The sequence below is a fragment of the Dunckerocampus dactyliophorus genome, chromosome 1, assembly GCF_027744805.1.
Source record: "Dunckerocampus dactyliophorus isolate RoL2022-P2 chromosome 1, RoL_Ddac_1.1, whole genome shotgun sequence".
Taxonomy (NCBI): domain Eukaryota; kingdom Metazoa; phylum Chordata; class Actinopteri; order Syngnathiformes; family Syngnathidae; genus Dunckerocampus; species Dunckerocampus dactyliophorus.
Genome location: NC_072819.1, coordinates 25,537,745 through 25,554,256, shown reverse-complemented (window position 1 = coordinate 25,554,256; position 16,512 = coordinate 25,537,745). Strand labels below are relative to the sequence as shown.

At 41.9% G+C, this 16,512-nt stretch overlaps 2 protein-coding genes across 4 annotated transcripts in view; one reads left to right on the top strand and one right to left on the bottom strand.

The window, feature by feature from the left end:
• Positions 1-119: 119 nt before the first annotated feature.
• On the bottom strand, positions 120-3,759 carry taf10 (TAF10 RNA polymerase II, TATA box binding protein (TBP)-associated factor). The gene is made up of 5 exons (XM_054781335.1): positions 3,241-3,759; positions 2,929-3,086; positions 1,504-1,568; positions 885-999; positions 120-811 (listed from the first exon to the last, which is right to left on the bottom strand). The coding sequence occupies exons 1-5, from the start codon at positions 3,368-3,370 to the stop codon at positions 722-724; spliced, it is 558 nt and encodes a 185-aa protein (XP_054637310.1). The 5' UTR covers positions 3,371-3,759; the 3' UTR covers positions 120-721.
• The window catches only part of zgc:154075 (uncharacterized protein LOC556929 homolog), a 23,722-nt gene continuing 10,755 nt past the window's right edge, over positions 3,546-16,512 (top strand). Inside the window, exons 1-11 of one of the 3 annotated variants that reach the window (XM_054781312.1) lie at positions 3,546-4,138; positions 6,624-6,708; positions 6,790-6,863; positions 6,935-6,994; positions 9,088-9,144; positions 9,698-9,754; positions 9,855-9,985; positions 13,742-13,796; positions 13,878-13,970; positions 14,035-14,169; positions 14,579-14,680. In XM_054781312.1, coding sequence (XP_054637287.1) covers positions 4,046-4,138; positions 6,624-6,708; positions 6,790-6,863; positions 6,935-6,994; positions 9,088-9,144; positions 9,698-9,754; positions 9,855-9,985; positions 13,742-13,796; positions 13,878-13,970; positions 14,035-14,169; positions 14,579-14,680 — 942 coding nt within the window. In that variant the 5' untranslated portion in view covers positions 3,546-4,045. Of the gene's footprint in view, positions 4,139-6,623; positions 6,709-6,789; positions 6,864-6,934; positions 6,995-9,087; positions 9,196-9,697; positions 9,755-9,854; positions 9,986-13,741; positions 13,797-13,877; positions 13,971-14,034; positions 14,170-14,578; positions 14,681-16,512 lie in introns of all 3 variants that reach the window. The other 2 variants (XM_054781302.1, XM_054781323.1) reach the window with 2 other exon arrangements.

Sequence of the window (16,512 nt, the reverse complement as noted above, 5' to 3'; positions counted from 1 at the left end):
CGCACAGCCTCACAGGCTGGCATCCGTTACACATACTCATACATAATTCAAAAATATCACAAGGGTAAAGTGTGCAGCCACTAAATGATAGCCCAAATATGAACAAACTAGTCTTTATTGATAAAAAAAAACAGGCATATGGTATAGTACTTTCCATACAAATAAAACTAACAAAAAATACTATTATTGATTGCAGTCAATCAATAGCCTCAGTGTAGTATTATACCATACTTAGCTAGTTCGCACTCAAGTTAAACAATTTAAGTAATTCTCTCTCCTCTTCTGTCTTTACGAAACCAGTTTCCTAAAATCAGCACCAGTTGCATTTACTTGTAGACACAAACTTTGCTGTATTTATTACATTTTTTCAGCTTAATATCATTTATTCTTGTAATTATAATATATAATTACCTCACCGATAATATATAGTAAATTCAAGTATTCTTGCTCCTGTATAAACTGATGAGTCACATACTAACCTCCTCTTACGTCCAAGACACCAAGTGTTACATGAAGAGTTTTATTATAACAATAAAATGTACATTTACAAATGAACAAAATTCAAAAGGTGGCACAACCTATTAAAGAAAAAACAGCAACAAGTGGCTGCAAAAACTGTCAAAGTTGCACCAAATCATTGATGTTAAATGACTCAACCAAAAAAAAGTATGTTGGTGGGAGGGGTTAGGTAAAGCTAAAGCAAAAGCAAGACATTGCACTTCTATGTGAAGTAATACGGCTTCTTAACATTGACACCATATTCTGAAAGAGCAGGACCCAGATCCTCCATTGTCAGAGTGTACTTCTTATCCTGTAGATAAACAGGACAAATAGAATGACATCAAATTAGTGGTAAGAAAAGAAAAGAAAACGCAGAAACAGACCTTCGTTTTGCTTCTTGAGCTTCCTGACGCAGTTCCTTTCATTTTACAGTACTGCAGCGCATCGTTGGCGATGTCTGAGATGAACTTCTGAGAGGCAAGGGAGATCAGACGAATTCTAAAGAAATACAAAAGTATCAGACATGCTTGAACATTGTACACTTCCAATTTTGTCAACAATTTAGGTAAGGCACTTTTCTGTTACAGTTTCTATTTGTCTAATCTTTTAATACTTTATGATAGAACTTTAGTCTGTTACATCTCTTTTGTGGTCCATTTTGCCAGAGGAAAAGAAGCTGCCTAATAATTGTGCATACCTAATAACTGGTGTTGATCTCCTAAGGCCAAACCCTCCCTCAGTACACACATGCACATCACCTGGTATGCTTAAAACCAATAGGCATTCAAGTGTATTCAGCTTGGGGTTGGAAAATATGCATAAAAATGAGAATATGGTCAAAATACTGACTTGCCTAATAATTGTGTACACAGTGTATGTGTGCCAGTGCAATGGCACGTATAAACATTACTATTACAATTAATTTTAGCACTTTTTGTCCTTCACCTTGCCCTGGATCGTCTACCATTGCTGCACACTGAAGCTTGAACACAGAAGACTTACATTCTCGGATCAGAAGCTTCAAAGCCAGCCCGATTCAGGTAATAGCCTGTCACTGCATCAGGAATCTGACAACAACAACAAAAAAATTTAAGGTCACTGCAGCAGTAAAACTACAATGGCGCTGTGCATCAGAACAGGAGGAGAAGGGGCTAACTTGTGGACCGGAGGTGCAGAAGTTACAATTGGCCAAAAACATAACTTAAAAAAAATATAAAATCGATATTAGGACATCAAAAATCAGTATTATATTGGATGTAAAAGTATTGTGATAGATTGCCATATCAACATTTTTTAAAAAGCAATATAAACATATGACAGATTGACTGTGATGAATGCAATGACCTACATTATGGAGTTTCACTGGGAGGCGCATCAGTTTGAGACTAATAAGGAAAAAAATCTTCAGTTATGTCAAAGGCAAATTTAATTGACTTTTCGTTATATTATGCGAGAGTATACAAAATATCCTGCAGAAAATCAGTTTTTCAGGGACTTGGGAGGCCGCAACTGTATGAAATTCTCTAAAGCAGCGATTCTCAACATACAAGAAAGACCCTATGGTCCTTTCCTTCTTGTCTGTTTGCTATGCCGCCACGAAGTGTGTTCCATGTGTGTTCATGGGCGACTTTGTCAAGTTTGAGCGGGAGGGGAAGGACATCGAGTGGGGACTTAATGGTGGTGGCGAAAATTTCCAATTCTAGCATGCATTGCGATTTGGTATGGACTACTCTGAATACAATCATAAAGTAAAAATTCTGTTTATTTAATTATGTTCAATAAAGTAATATACACGGTTCTAAAATGCACAACAGAGACGCGTGGCACGCATCATCACCGGACACTCAAAGCGGACCGCACAGACAAAACAAACTTGGATGACTTTGTGTTTCTACAACATCAAGGGCGAAAGCAAACTTGACTTGGGGGGGGGGGGGAGGTTATTATTAAACTTAGGTACTGAGTTAATCAGAAACTATTTTAAACTAATAGAGTTTAATAATTTTGAATTGTACTTTTTGTTCATCTGAAGCGTTAAATCCAAACAATTGACTCACTTTGTTCCTGACATTATCATGAAACCCATTTCGCACTACCTCATATTCAAAATGCACTCTGTTTTTTCATTAAATTTATTTGAGTTGCAAATTTTCTGCAATTTGGGTCACCACTTGTCATGAAGGGGTGGTTAATGGTGGGTCTCGCACCCAAACCAGTTGAGAACCATTGCTCTAAAGAAAGGGTAACTGAGCCACTTTGAAAACCCCTCTTTTGGATCATAGATGAACAGCATATGCTTTAATAGAAGCAGCCGTTATGTACCTAAAACAGGAAAACAAAGCCATTGTGTGTCCACTCTCCAAATGCAAAGTGAATTTACCACGTATTGTGTGACATAGGTGCCTTTTTGAACGTGCATTGTCTCACCGTGGGAGTGTACTCCTCCAGCTGCATGACAAAGTCAGCCAGTGGGGTTGTGGAGACGTTAGGCTTTATGTCTCCATTAGTGATGCCTCCAGGAACATAAACTCCATTGGAGACAGAGGAGTCTGATGATGATGTCACCATGGCGGCCGAGGTTGAAGCTGTAAGACAGTTACGGCAAATTATTATCATCAGCTGAAATAAAATTGTCTATAGTGCCCTGTGTATTTAACGAATTCATCATAACTGAGCACATTTTTTGTTTCACCAACAGATGGTTACACGTGCCTTGTGTTGACACACAAATTGCATTACCATTGCTGGTGACCGAAGGGACGTTCGTTGTGGCGCTTTCATTTGTTATACAGTTACTTGCAGTTGAAGACGTCGTAACATTAGAAGAAACTCCAGTTGTGACAGACTGATTAACGCCGTCAACATTCATGGCGAGGCTTGTTTTCGTCCCTCCCAGTATGGAAGCAGCTTGGCAGCGCTAGCTAACTGGCTAACGCGCAAAGCTTTGCTAGCTGGTCCTTGGCGAGCAGTTAAAAAAGAAGCTCCAAAATGCTTAAATCAAACTCTTGACTTCCTATAGCAACATTTAATGGTCTAATAAATTCTAACTTATATCACTCATCTAGTTTACAGGATGAAAAAAGCGCTGGCGCTAGCTGGCTAGTATCACAGGTGTGTAGCTAACCAAAAGCTGTTCAACAAATGGCGTCATGTGACCTTCGCAGTGACGAAGTTAGCCGGAAGTGTCCATATACTTTTCTGTCACTAAATTCACGGTGATTAAAATTGATCGGTTAGTTGGTTTCAAAACCCACTATATAAAATGGAATATAATTTAGGCGCGCAATCGTTTTTTGATAGTGTTTTCATCGCTTATGTCCTATCGTTTACAATATGGTGTGCTCTACGCCTAACTCCAAATAGCAATCTGACATTTCGGAGGAGCCATGAAAGCAGCACCAAGAAGGCGGTGTTTAACTGAGCTTTGAGTATTGAAAAGACGGGAAACAAAACACTTCGACTTGGCATTGGGAAATTTACAGTATTTTTTCTGTCGAAGAACCCAGCTTGCAAAGTGCCAAGCGTGTCGAAGGTTGGTGTCAACATGAGTCCACCTGTCCGGATCATTGTAGTGGGAGCAGGCTGTCGAGGGAATGTTTACTCCCGCTATGCAATTGTCCACCCTGACCGTGTGCAGGTATGCCCTTGTTTAAATGATTTTCTTTAACATACTTAATATTTCAGCAACTGTATTTGGATTACGACGTATTTACTTTGTCCTCTATAGTGTATATCATCTAGGTGGCTGTTTTTACTGTCATAACAGGTTCAGCTCTGTTGTAATCAAAATATTAACAAATAAGAGGCAATAATTACATACAACTCTCACAAGCCGGAGCAGCAGGCTACACTGGCACCGTTTGTTTAGGTTCTCTATACTTCCATCCATCCATTTTCAATACTGCTTGTCCTTTTAGGGTCACAAGTGAGTTGGAGCCTATCCTAGCCGACTTTGGGCGAATGCGGTGAATACAACTAGATAGCATTCGGTGCTATAAAGACAGAGCATTGAATTAAAGACAATGGATGTACACAATCCATTCTTATTTGTTCGGATAAAAAATAGGAATAGGAAATAATATGAATAATTTATTCCAGAATCAAGCGTTCATCATCAGAAAACATTTTTTTAACTGTAGAGGCTATTTTGTTAGCATATTTTACACAATATTAGGATGTAAAAACAAACACTGTGGCGTGAAATGTTACTCTTAAATGTCATGCAAGTATAAAAAGAAGCTAAGCAGTGCACCTTAAATTTGAACATTAGGGGTGACACAAGATCTCATGTCACAAGCTCTCGTGAGATTAAAACATGTCAAGATTCCTTGTTCAGAAAACAATGTCTCATGGGCACTAGGCCTACGAACATAGTAAATTATGTTCGTAGGGGGTGGGGTCCGCCCTGGGCCCTCCTGCTTGGCTACCGCATAGGGTTGTCTAAGACTCGGTTGACCCCCAATTTTAACTCCACAATAGACACTTTGGAATGGGGGGGGGGGGGGGGGGGGGGGGGGGGGGGCTGGGCAGGTGAGAAGCCCACCATACCTTAGCTGTCCCCCAATTTTAATTGCCTTGTTAGCTGTCACTCACATGTCACACACATACACCCTTCAGGCACATGGAGGTCAGCCCCCCAGAGCTGTCCTCTTTTATTTTTAAATGTTTTAATCACATAATAGACACAATCCCATCTCATCATATACACAAGTGGCGCAGGCTGAATCGAGGCGCCTCCTGCCAATTCCGTGGTGCCTGTCCGCCAGGCGGGGCCAAGGCTGCAGTTGTGCACCTGTCTGCTGACCACCGGGGTGCGGTGGCTCACTCGAGGTGGCCTGGGTTGTGGGGCGTTTTTGTCTGGCTCACCTACCCTTCCTGAAGGGGCTGATTGGGGCAAGTTGATGCCGGGGCTTGCGCCGGGGGTGCAGTTTGCGGTGCTTCCCTTGGACTGACCTGGGCCGTGGGCACTTCTGTGCGCTTGGGGGTAGATCCTGCAGTCTCCTGGGGACGGGGTCCGTGCTATTGGTGGCCTGCATGCCGACGTGGTGGGTTCCTGCACTGCGGTGGCTGCTGGGGCGGCTGGGCTGTGTGGTGTGGTGTGGTGTGGTGGGGCCTGGTCTTGCTCGTGATGACCGTGGGCCAGTGTTGGGAGCGGGCGGTGGGGAGTGTGCGCATTGGGGCTGGGTATGCCGGGGCTGTTGTGCTCTGCCGGGCGTTTGTTGCCGCCTGTCTTTGTGCTTTGCTGGGCTGTTTTACACGTCTTTGCCTTTCCCCGGCCTGTCTACGGGCTTGTCGGGGGTATAGCTCCGGTGTGTGGATGGTGCAGTGTTGGTTCTGGGGAGGATGTCTGGCTCTCGGTGGCTGGTGGGGCCCAGCGGATGGTCTGGTGCTCGGCCTACCTGCAGCTTGGGGGCGCGGGCACTCCCTCTCCAAGGATTTGCTGCCCAGCGGGTGTTGGCTCGCGCGGTGTGGTGGGTTGCCTTGCTGCTCGTCCATTCGCCCGCCCACTCATTTGCTGGCTTTCCCCCTCACCTGCTCCTTTGTCTGCCTTGCTGGGGTCGTCCTGCCCTTGGGGTCAAAGGGGACTGCGTTCGTGCGTTGTGTTTATTTATCTTTTGGTCGGGATACAATACACTCGTGCGTAATGGTGTTTCTGATAAATGAATGATAAATGATATCAATCGGTGTCAGGTCGAATAAAAACACATTCCGCAAATGTTAAGTCAATAACGGTGTGATGTTTTCAAGCAATGATGGATAAATCTTTGCTGTCTTCCATTGCTTGTTCATTTCTAACATATGATTTCAATTCACCACTTAAAATGTGCGAGAGTCCATACGCCAACTACAAAGCGGTGCGCACATTCTCACGTCAAGTTGTGTTTTTATAGGTACCATACTTTGCATGGAAAACAGCGTACAGAACTTTTGGTCCCCATTTTGTGCGTATGCAAGCTTTATAAGTAAGGCCCCAGGTCTTTTATTAAACATTCCTCTTTTTACTGAGCTGGAACTGAGCTTGATGGCATCAATCATTAATGAAGCTAGGAAGAGGTGCCAACATCTGAAATAAGTCACAAGTAATGTGCAGCATAGCCACGCATGTCGCTTTGTGATGGTAGGTTGTTGGAGTCGCTGATCCCAATAAGTTTGCCCGCACTAAGTTTCAGCAACTGTACAAAATAGCGGACGAGAACCTGTGTGAAGGTGAGCAGCAAAATGCCTTCAAGAGTACACAATGATGATGCTGTGTTTCACCTTTAATGTTCACTTTCCCCACCAAAACAGACTGGCGCACTTTGGTGCAAAAAGACAAGTGTGCAGATGCTGTCTTAATTTGCACTCCGGACCACCTTCATAAGGTAAATAACTAAAATAATATGTAGACTTATCATCTTGTTCTGCATCACTCTAACATGTTTGCATGTCACAGGAGCCTGCAGTGGCCTTTGCAAAGAAGGGATACCATCTTCTACTGGAGAAACCAATGGCGGTGAGTGATATACAGTAGATCACTAAAGTGACTACACCTGTCACATTTCAGCAACCATTTTACTATACTATAGAAATACAATACTATAGACTACTGTACATTAGCGCTTAACACTGAGATTTACGTAAGGCACTGGAACGCCTCATGTGAACAGTCACAGCCAGTAGTACAGTGCAGAAGAAAGGTGAGAGCATGAAGTTGTTCATTGTTCTGTGTGCATTAGATGAACAAATAAGTAAGTTTGATGATGACATTGTGTATTGAAAGTGTTTAATGCTAAATAAGAGCTGGTCTTTTTCATGGTGCTGTGACTAATTAGTGTGTTTTCTGAGCTGTATGAGCCATTTGTTTGTTGACTGGATGCACTGACTGTTAGAAAGTCCCCAATTATGCATGTGTATGTAAACATATGCTTTCACAAATAATGTGTCTTCAGGCGTTGCGGCCACTTTGTTTGGCGGTACTTGACACGCCATGTGTGACACATAATTTAGGCTTATGTGTATGGCTTTCTCCGACGCTGCACATACAGATGTGTATTTTCTATTATTCACCTCATCCTTGTTCACAAATGTTAACGCTAATAATGTTTAATAATGCGAGCTCTGTGCTGCTGTGCATTTTTGCTTGGTGCATAATCATGCTACATGTGCTCATATATCCATTTGGCTCAGTAATAAGCCTCATATTGAATTCATTTCCTTATTGATTTCTGTAAGTTATGTGCCTTTGTTTTCATAATTTACAATGATTATGTTTACATGTAACAGTAGTTGCATTGTACTGATCATTTCCATGTTGTTGCAGACCAAAGCACAACCAAAGAGCATAAAGATCAGTTCACCACATCCTACCACAGCTTTTCACCACTTAAATACTCAATACACATACAAATACAATTAATTCACCAACAGAAGACAAAACTGCCAGGAGATATCTTATCCCTCTAAAACCCTCTCCGTTTTAAATTAGTAGCCTATGTGTGCAGTTGAAAAATAAGACACATGATTTTCTAAATATAATGTAATATATATTTAATATGTCAAAGATATTTCACTGTGTGGTTTGTTTTTTAAGTGTGCAGGAGTAGGATGTACGTGACTTCCAGTCAAATGTCTGAAGGGGCATGCGACTGAAACGTTTGGGGAACACTGCTTAGAGTAGTCAGTATACAGCTGAAATGAATCAATACAGCCACTGTTGTCTTAAATAGGTGGCAACACAAGTGAGTACACCTCATAGTGAACTTGGGTTGAAAGTGTCAACATTAGTGTGAGTACCATTTGTGATCTAGCACTGCCTATAACTCTTGGACATAGATTTCACCAGAGCTGCACAGGTTGTTGCTGGAATCCGCTTCCACGACTTCATGATGACATCACTGGTGGAGCTGGTGGATGTTACCTTGTGCTCCCTCTCCACTTTCATTATGTTTGAAGATGCCCTGCAGGTGCTCAATTGGATTCAGGTCTGCAGACATACTTGACCCCTCCATCACATTCTGCTTCCTCAGCACGGTACTTGTCATCTTGGAGGTGTTTGGGCTCATGATCTTGTTGGAAAACTCTTATGCGGTTCAGTTTCCTAATGGAGGGGATCATGCTTTGCTTGACAATGTCACAAGATATGTTCAAGTTCATGTTTCCATCAATGAACCGCTGCTCCCCAGTGCCGGCAGCACTCATGCAGCCCCAGATCATGACGCTACCACCGCCATGCTTTACTGTAGGCTAGACACAATTATCTCACTTGTGTTGCTACTTAGACAGTTCTGGCTGTGACAAACCAGAGGCGGCACCATGAACAAAGAGCTGACAGGACAGATGCTATATATACAGTATATATCTCTATATCTATATCTATCTATATATATATATATATATATATATACACACACACACACACACACACACACACACACACACACAGTATATAGTATATTGAACAAAAACAGAAAACATCGCCATCTGATCAAGCACTAAAACTAAATCACCGCTGATTACGTTCATATTTCAAAAAGATATTGCATCCCATGTGTGTTTTTGTTGTGTCATTCCCTATTTTTAACGCAATTGTATTGACAACCACTTTAGACAAAGGTTGAAGACTGCCTGGAGATTGTGAAGGTGTGCTCTCAGAACGGCGTGATGGTGTGTGTGGGTCATGTTCTACGTTATCATCCCCCATTTCGCAAGATAAAGGTAGTTTGACCTTTGCACTTGGTTGTCTCTTAAAAAGCATGGTTGTTTTTTTTTATTGTCAAAGTGCGGCAAAATGAGCCTCCCCTCAGAGAATATAATGCACTTTGGACATCTCCTACTATGTGAAGTTTTGTTCTTTCAACAGAGGAACTAAAATTAAATAAATGTTTCCATTTACATAACTCAAGTTAGCTTAGCAGGTTTGAAAAAATGTTTTTCTTCATTTTTCTCAAGCTGCTGCGCCTCCCCTGAAGCCTTCTGGAGCCTCCCAGAGGAGGCCTGCCTCATACTTTGAAAAGCCCTGATCTAAAGAATACATTTTGCTGTACATTGTATATGTACTAGCTGTATATGTACATTGTATATGTATTGATTAGTAGTAGAAGTAGCTTTTCATTTTAGGTGGACGTGAGTACTATTTACCATTCATTTAACACCATACACTTTCCTTCTATTTTGCTTCTAGTTTTTTTAAAATGCCAACACAAGGATGTTTTTCTAGGAGCTGTTAGATGATGGAGTCGTTGGCGATGTGATCCACATTCAGCACTTAGAGCAGGTAAGAATGAAGATACGCTTCATCAAACAACAGTGTTGATGCTGATTTACAGTACATGCATGTTCTTCGTTTTACTCTGCAATCCACGTCTTTTCTTCAGATTGGCTTTTATCACTTCGCTCACTCCTATGTCCGTGGAAACTGGAGGAATGAAGCCGAAAGCTGTTTCTCTCTTCTGGCCAAATCATGTCATGACATCGACTTAATCCATCACTGGGCTGGAGCACGCAAGTAAGACTTTAAATGCAGACTACTGAAGGACTGATGAAAATTGTTGGAAAGGTAGATTAAGCAAAAACTATCAAATGTCAACATTTGGATTAAAGTGCCATTGTGCATCCATTTGTAATCTTACACTGCGTTCAAGAAAACTGGGACATTTCTGACCTCTAACTTTGAAAGGTTAGGGAGACTTAACATCCTGTTTTCCCAGTTTCCCTGTTTTCATGTTCTGTACTGGCCGTCCTGTTTTTTCTTTAAAAAGTGATGAAAATGTGCTGTTTTCATTGTTTTTCATTGGGCCATTAAATTGCGCAGCATTCTGGCACTCTACTGCATGATTCGTAATCCCTGACAAAGAAAAAGCAAAACACATGCGCAGGATGGATGAAGTGTCATAAAATTGGGACGTCATGCACAACGGTAGTTCAAATTCAAGTTCTTGCGACTTTATAGGGCACATTTTTTCCAAAAAAATATTGGTTACATTCCAATACGTAACAAGCGTTTTGACCTCAGATTGCTGTATCGTTCTGTTTTAGGAATCATTTTCATTCTTGTTTTTGAACATTCTTCCTTTAGAATTTGTGTCTTTGGTTATAGATAGTATTATGTAATATGACAATTTTGTACCCATACAGAGGGGGCATACTTCAAATGTATTGAAATTATAAAGCCTCTTTGAGTAAACTTTGAGTATAAGTTGTGTATCTCATTGCCAGGCCTAGTGTTTTTTGGTAATCAAAATACAATCGGAAAAGTGCACTGTGCATCGTAATAGAAACAGAGATGTGCAACCATGCCCTATTCAACTGGTGACCTGGTGGCAACCCGTATGTTGGGACAGGTAGGGACCAGGTGTTTCATCAATGTTTTAATGTTGCTCTGAAACATAAAATAACAAACATAGCAGTGTTTGAAACACTGTCTCATATGTGCACTACTACTACCGTTTACACTGTTTACAACGTTAACATATATGGGCATGTACAGTGTCTGTGTAGCGCTTACTGAGCTACATCTTCACTCATCTTTGCAATAATATCACATGTGACAATCACTAATCATCATTGAGCACTTAAATGATAATATACATATATAAATGGCACATTAGTCCATCGAATGTGTAAGAAGGTGTAAGAAGGAGAGGTTCCGCAGGTCCTTCATACCGACCGCTGTCAGGCTCTACAACACCTGCACCACCTGAACCATGTTGTAGTCACTATGTATTCTTTACAATGTATTCTTTACTTGCGTATCTTGCTTGCTGCTGTAACAAGTGAATTTCCCCGCTGTGGGATAAATAAAGTACAAATACGAATCGGACATTATTCGACATGGTGTGATGTTAAAATCAACTAAAAACTGCAGCATTCTAGTACAGCTCACAGCAAAGTGCAATATTCATATGTAAACCCACATGAAACCTCAAAGAACAAACATGGCATGTCAGCGCTCGCGTCCGAAAGGAGTAACTGTCGATTGTCTTGTATGCGTCTAATACAAGTATGTGCGAGTCAAGGCGTTCAAAACTCACGTTCAACGAAACTACAGTGTGTAATATGTCATTAATTGCGCAACTTTTGCTCTTCAGGCAGTCAGCGTCACTTTCGGTGATCAGATGGGGATGGGATAGTGTAGTGATCAGATAGATCCAGCATTTGATAAAGAAGGCGAGAAGCACTATTGAATTCAAGGAATATCTCGTGACAAAACAGGAAGATGGTGTCCGTGTGGCATCTGTCTGACACATTGTGTCTTCGGAAACAGTCACGTCTTCAGTGAAGGTAAAAGTAACCTTAAATGTTCATTTATCCATTTCATTTGTAATTTATATGCATTTAGAATTGTTTTATGCATGTACGTAAAACTCTGAACTATCTAAAACTAATTGTGAAACTTTAGAAACGTGTTTTGTGTTAACATTTTTGAAGGTCAACCGCTGATGATATCTTAGACAGGCAATGCAGCTAACTTCTGATTGCTGTTTCCGTCTAGTGGCAAACTAATAGGATGCCAACAAGGACGTTTTGTCATAAAAAAATACATCGATAACACAGTTCGACTCACACAGTGTTTTAACAACACAAGACGCACTCCATGTTGTATGCTAACCGGAAAATGTACGCAAACCGAGGCAAAATTGTGGCGTACATACATTTCAGCATTAACTGAAAAACACACTAACCAGGACGGATGTCAACCAAGGTTCCACTGTAGTTGAAGAACCGCACACCAGAGGTCGGCAACCCACGGCTGTTCAGCCTCCTTGTTGTGGTTCCCTTTGTAGAGCTCAAATATTTTTTAACACCCGGGTGGGGAAATGCGCATTTTTTAAAAAGAGTAAAAAAATATCCAACTTTAAGGCAATGAGTGCTGGCATTGCTGATGATTGGATGAGCAAGGGAAAGGGGGGGGGCAGCTGGTGTGTGCCTGCCTGCCTGCGTGTGGTGAGAATCATGAGAGAGACGTTTATTTATGACATTTTTCATCTAATTTATTTAGTATTTATTTCAAAGCACACCTATACATGTGTAATAGTGGTCATCCCCGCAGTCCAGCCTTGCTCACACCGACAAGCAAGCTTAAAGGAACAGGTTGTCAATTCACTGTGCTGCACATTTCTTAAGGCATCAGGTAGTGAGGTTTAACCAACGTACTATCACAACTCCCTTGACATACGTTACATGTGCACACTGCACTTCTGTTTGTTGTATTGTCTTGTTGTAACAGGTAAAACTAAGAAAGATTAAAACTTTATAAGCAGTGTTGTGTTTTGTGGCTCCAGACTATTTTTCTTGAGTGGAAGAGGGGGCAAAATGTCTGTTTTGATAGTAAAGGTTGCTGACACCTGGCCTACTTTAAAATGTTTCTTTAAAGGAAAACTGCACTTATGTGTGACATGAACGCACGTCTCTTTTCTGTGTATTCTAAAGCTATAAAAACAGATGAAAAGAGGGAGCCATTCAATGCATGTAATGGGACATACGTACCTATTCCACCTAGAAGGCCCGCTTTTAACACACCTCCAAAAACGTTCTATCATTTTATATCCATGCTTTAACCATGTAGTAACAGGCACATTCATGACAACATGTAATATCTATAGCATTTTGCTGCACTTCGGTTGTTTTCAGCATTCCTGAAACGTCCTTCCTGGGCGCATTGATTTCACATAGCAACAAAGAAAGGAAAGCGACACCTAGCGTTAACTTTTCAAAACTCAAAAACAAAAACAAAGCAGCAGTGGCCGCAGCTCCCATATGTAGCGTTACCTTTCGGTAGTGGCCTGACGTGTTGTGAGCGTGGCGCTAATACACTGTGAGCGAGTGTGTAGTAAAGCAGTAGTTAGCCGATGTGGTGTGGTGAGGTGTCACTATGCCAGTAAAGTAGTTCTTTGGCGTAACAATGTTAGTAACAATAATAACAATGTCGCTGTAGCTTGTTTAATATGCAAGTAACATTATGTAAATGGAGCATTGTTGGTGTTTTTTGAAGGTTTTTTAGCAGGCTTTATAGGCGGAATAGTTGCAACCCATTACGTGCATTCTTAGCTGTTTATTATCTGTTTTTATATCTTTACAACGCACAGCAAAGAGCATGTGTTCAAGTCTCACTTAAGGATTGTGGATGATGGTTTCATTTAGTCATTTGTTTACTGGCCCTTTCCTGCATTGCCATCTAGTCTACACACACAAAGCTTGGTTATGTACAAGGCTTCTTGTTTGCCACCCAAAATGGATGACATCACAGCTTGTTTTCTGGCAGGTGTTTGAAAGTGACATCATTTGGATCCGTCAGCCACTTCAGTAGAGAACACAAGGTTTTACAACTTAGAAGTAACATAAAAACATCTAACTTGTCTTGGTGATACAGTATTTTATTGTAGAAAATGTCCTATCAGCCAACAGGAGCTGCTGATCGCTGCCTGGACTGTTCAGTAGAGGACACCTGTCCTTACTCTGCAAGCAAAATCTACCTGGACAGAGTGAAGCAGGTCAGCACATCTTTTACATTGTGCCCACATGGCAGTGGTTTATTGTTGTGTACATGTGTTTTAGGGCCACACTGGCTGGCCTGTGTCTGTCACATGTCCCAACTCCCTCCCAGACATCGAGACTGTAACTGAGGCTCTGAAGACTGGGCTGTATGGCCGCTGTGTCTATGAGTGTGATAACGACGTCTGCAGTAACCAGGTTGGAAAACACTCATCGACTGTCTGAGAAAGTACTCAGATTTTAATGTTGCATGCTGTAATTTTGAATAAAGTGCTGCAAATTTGGAACCATTGGCTTTTTAGATGGAGAAATAAAATGTGTATGAACCTCTACATACCCTTGTGGGCTAAATTGTTCTATTATGAATCATACTGTAATATTTGTAGTTTTAATTTGACTATGAGGAAAAGTATATCAACAAAACGTGACAATAGCCTTATGTTACGCTTTAATAACGATAATTTAGTATCATAAAAAAAAGAAACCATAGTTTAATCTACCCTCTGGGAGAGGTTTATCAGTGGACAGTACTAATCAGATGCAGCTAATCAAGAATCCTAACCGTTGGTGTCCTTACTTTTGTAACAAAAATCTCCCTGTTACTCAGGTTGTTAACATGGAGTTTGCAGGTGGTCTGACAGCAGCCTTTTCGATGATTGCTTTCACTGAGGAACTCTGCCTTCGAAAAACAACAATCTACGGCAGCATGGTACAATATTAACTGTCCTCATTTTTTCACATGACTGTGTGTATTTGTTTGTGTAAGCTAACTATTCTACTCCTCAAGGGTGCAGTGTTGTTTTAGTCAACGACAACGATGACAAACTTGTTTAGCTGACAAAGCGTCTTTCATGACGAAAAAAGACTGAGCTAAACATGGCGCTTTGTTGACTAAAATGTGATGAGTCGTGAGTTTTCGTTGATAAGACAAGGCTGGACACAAATGTTAGCGGGTGGTCTGTCAGATGTTTAAAATGCATGCCATTTCTGCCTATTGTGTATGTAATATTTCAGTCAAAAACTAAAATGTAGCAATGCATCCAAGCTTAGCATGCAGCGCACTTTTTGCTCAACACACCAGTGGCCTGTGACGTGGGGAAACAACGGACTGATTTGTGGATACACAAATAGATATAATCCATTCACAAGAAAAACTGAATGCATATTTTCTCAAAAGCAACTAGCAACAAATCTAGGTACTTTTTCTGGTGTTGTTGGAGAGTTTTCTGGTATTTGGGGACTTAAAAGTGAAAGCACGTACTGATCCGCAGTTTCTGTTCTCACTGAGCAGCAGCAGGTGCTGCTGAGACGTCCGCCCCACCCCAAAACACTCGCAAGCTGCTCCCGCTGCATACTGAGAGCATAGTGGAGCTCTACACATCCATGAATCGCACATGTGTGAGGCATGATGCCCCTGGGGTGGATCTTGCCCTATTTTATAGAGCGGGATCTAAAACCTATATGTTTTTTAATCTTAATTTAAATTACTAATCATAACACTCAAGCCTCATTCGGACTTGGCCACTTACCTGCCTGTATGTCAGAACGTGTGATGGGAGAACGATGTTTGATAAATAAGTAGTCCTAACTACAAGATAAAAAGGTGGGTGCTGGAGGAGAGAGATGTAATTAGTATGTTATTGAGAGGCACTGGCTGAGATGAAATACAAAAATTATTTTATTTTTATGAAGTGATGGCCAGTTTAGTTTTATTTGAACATGCATGAAGGTTACAATGGAATACATCTCATGAATCATCCTTTCACAGTTCCACATGTCCAAAAGGAGTAGCAAGAAGCAAAGCTTATTTAATCCTACCCCCCCATCCATTCCACATCTTGTGCAGTACATATTATTCACTTCCTCCATTCCATGTAATATTCCATATAATAATCAGTGTGATAATAAAAGGGGCTCGCAGGCGAGCGTCTGGTGGTCGGGCTTTCACCCGTGGGACCCGGCCGGGCTCAGCCCAAAGAAGCCACACGGGATCTCCCCCCCCGTAGACCCACCACCTGCGGGGGCAAGCATAAGGGTCCGGTGCATTGCGTTTTGGGTGGCGGTCGAGAGCGGGCACCTAGGCGACCTGGTCTTCGGCGGCCAAATCTGGTTCTTGGGACATGGAACGTCACTTCTCTGGCGGGGAAGGAGCCCGAACTTGTGAGAGAGGTTGAGACATTCCGACTAGATATAGTCGGACTCACCTCGACCCACAGTTTGGGTTCTGGATCCAAACTCCTCGAGAGGGGATGAACCTTGTTCTACTCTGGAGTTGCTGCAGGGGAGAGGCGGCGAGCTGGTGTGGGCTTATTAATAGCCCCCCGGCTCGGTGCCTCTGTGTTGGAGTCATCCCCGGTAAACGAGAGGGTCATTTCCCTACGCCTTCGGGTTGGGGAAAGGGTCCTGACTGTCGTTTGTGCGTACCCGCCAAACGACAGTTCAGAGTACCCAGCCTTCCTGGAGTCCATCAGAGGGGTGCTGGAGAGCACCCCAACTGGTGACTCTGTCGTTTTGCTGGGAGACTTCAACGCCCATGTGGGC

Bases quoted from the DNA above. Each gene is read 5' to 3' on its own strand.
- taf10 (XM_054781335.1), bottom strand. From the start codon at position 3,370: ATGAATGTTGACGGCGTTAATCAGTCTGTCACAACTGGAGTTTCTTCT. The intron at 1,000-1,503 runs GTAAGTCTTCTG...GTATTTCTTTAG, and splicing joins GAAGCTTCTGATCCGAGAAT to AATTCGTCTGATCTCCCTTG. The intron at 812-884 runs GTCTGTTTCTGC...GTTTATCTACAG, and splicing joins GCTCAAGAAGCAAAACGAAG to GATAAGAAGTACACTCTGAC.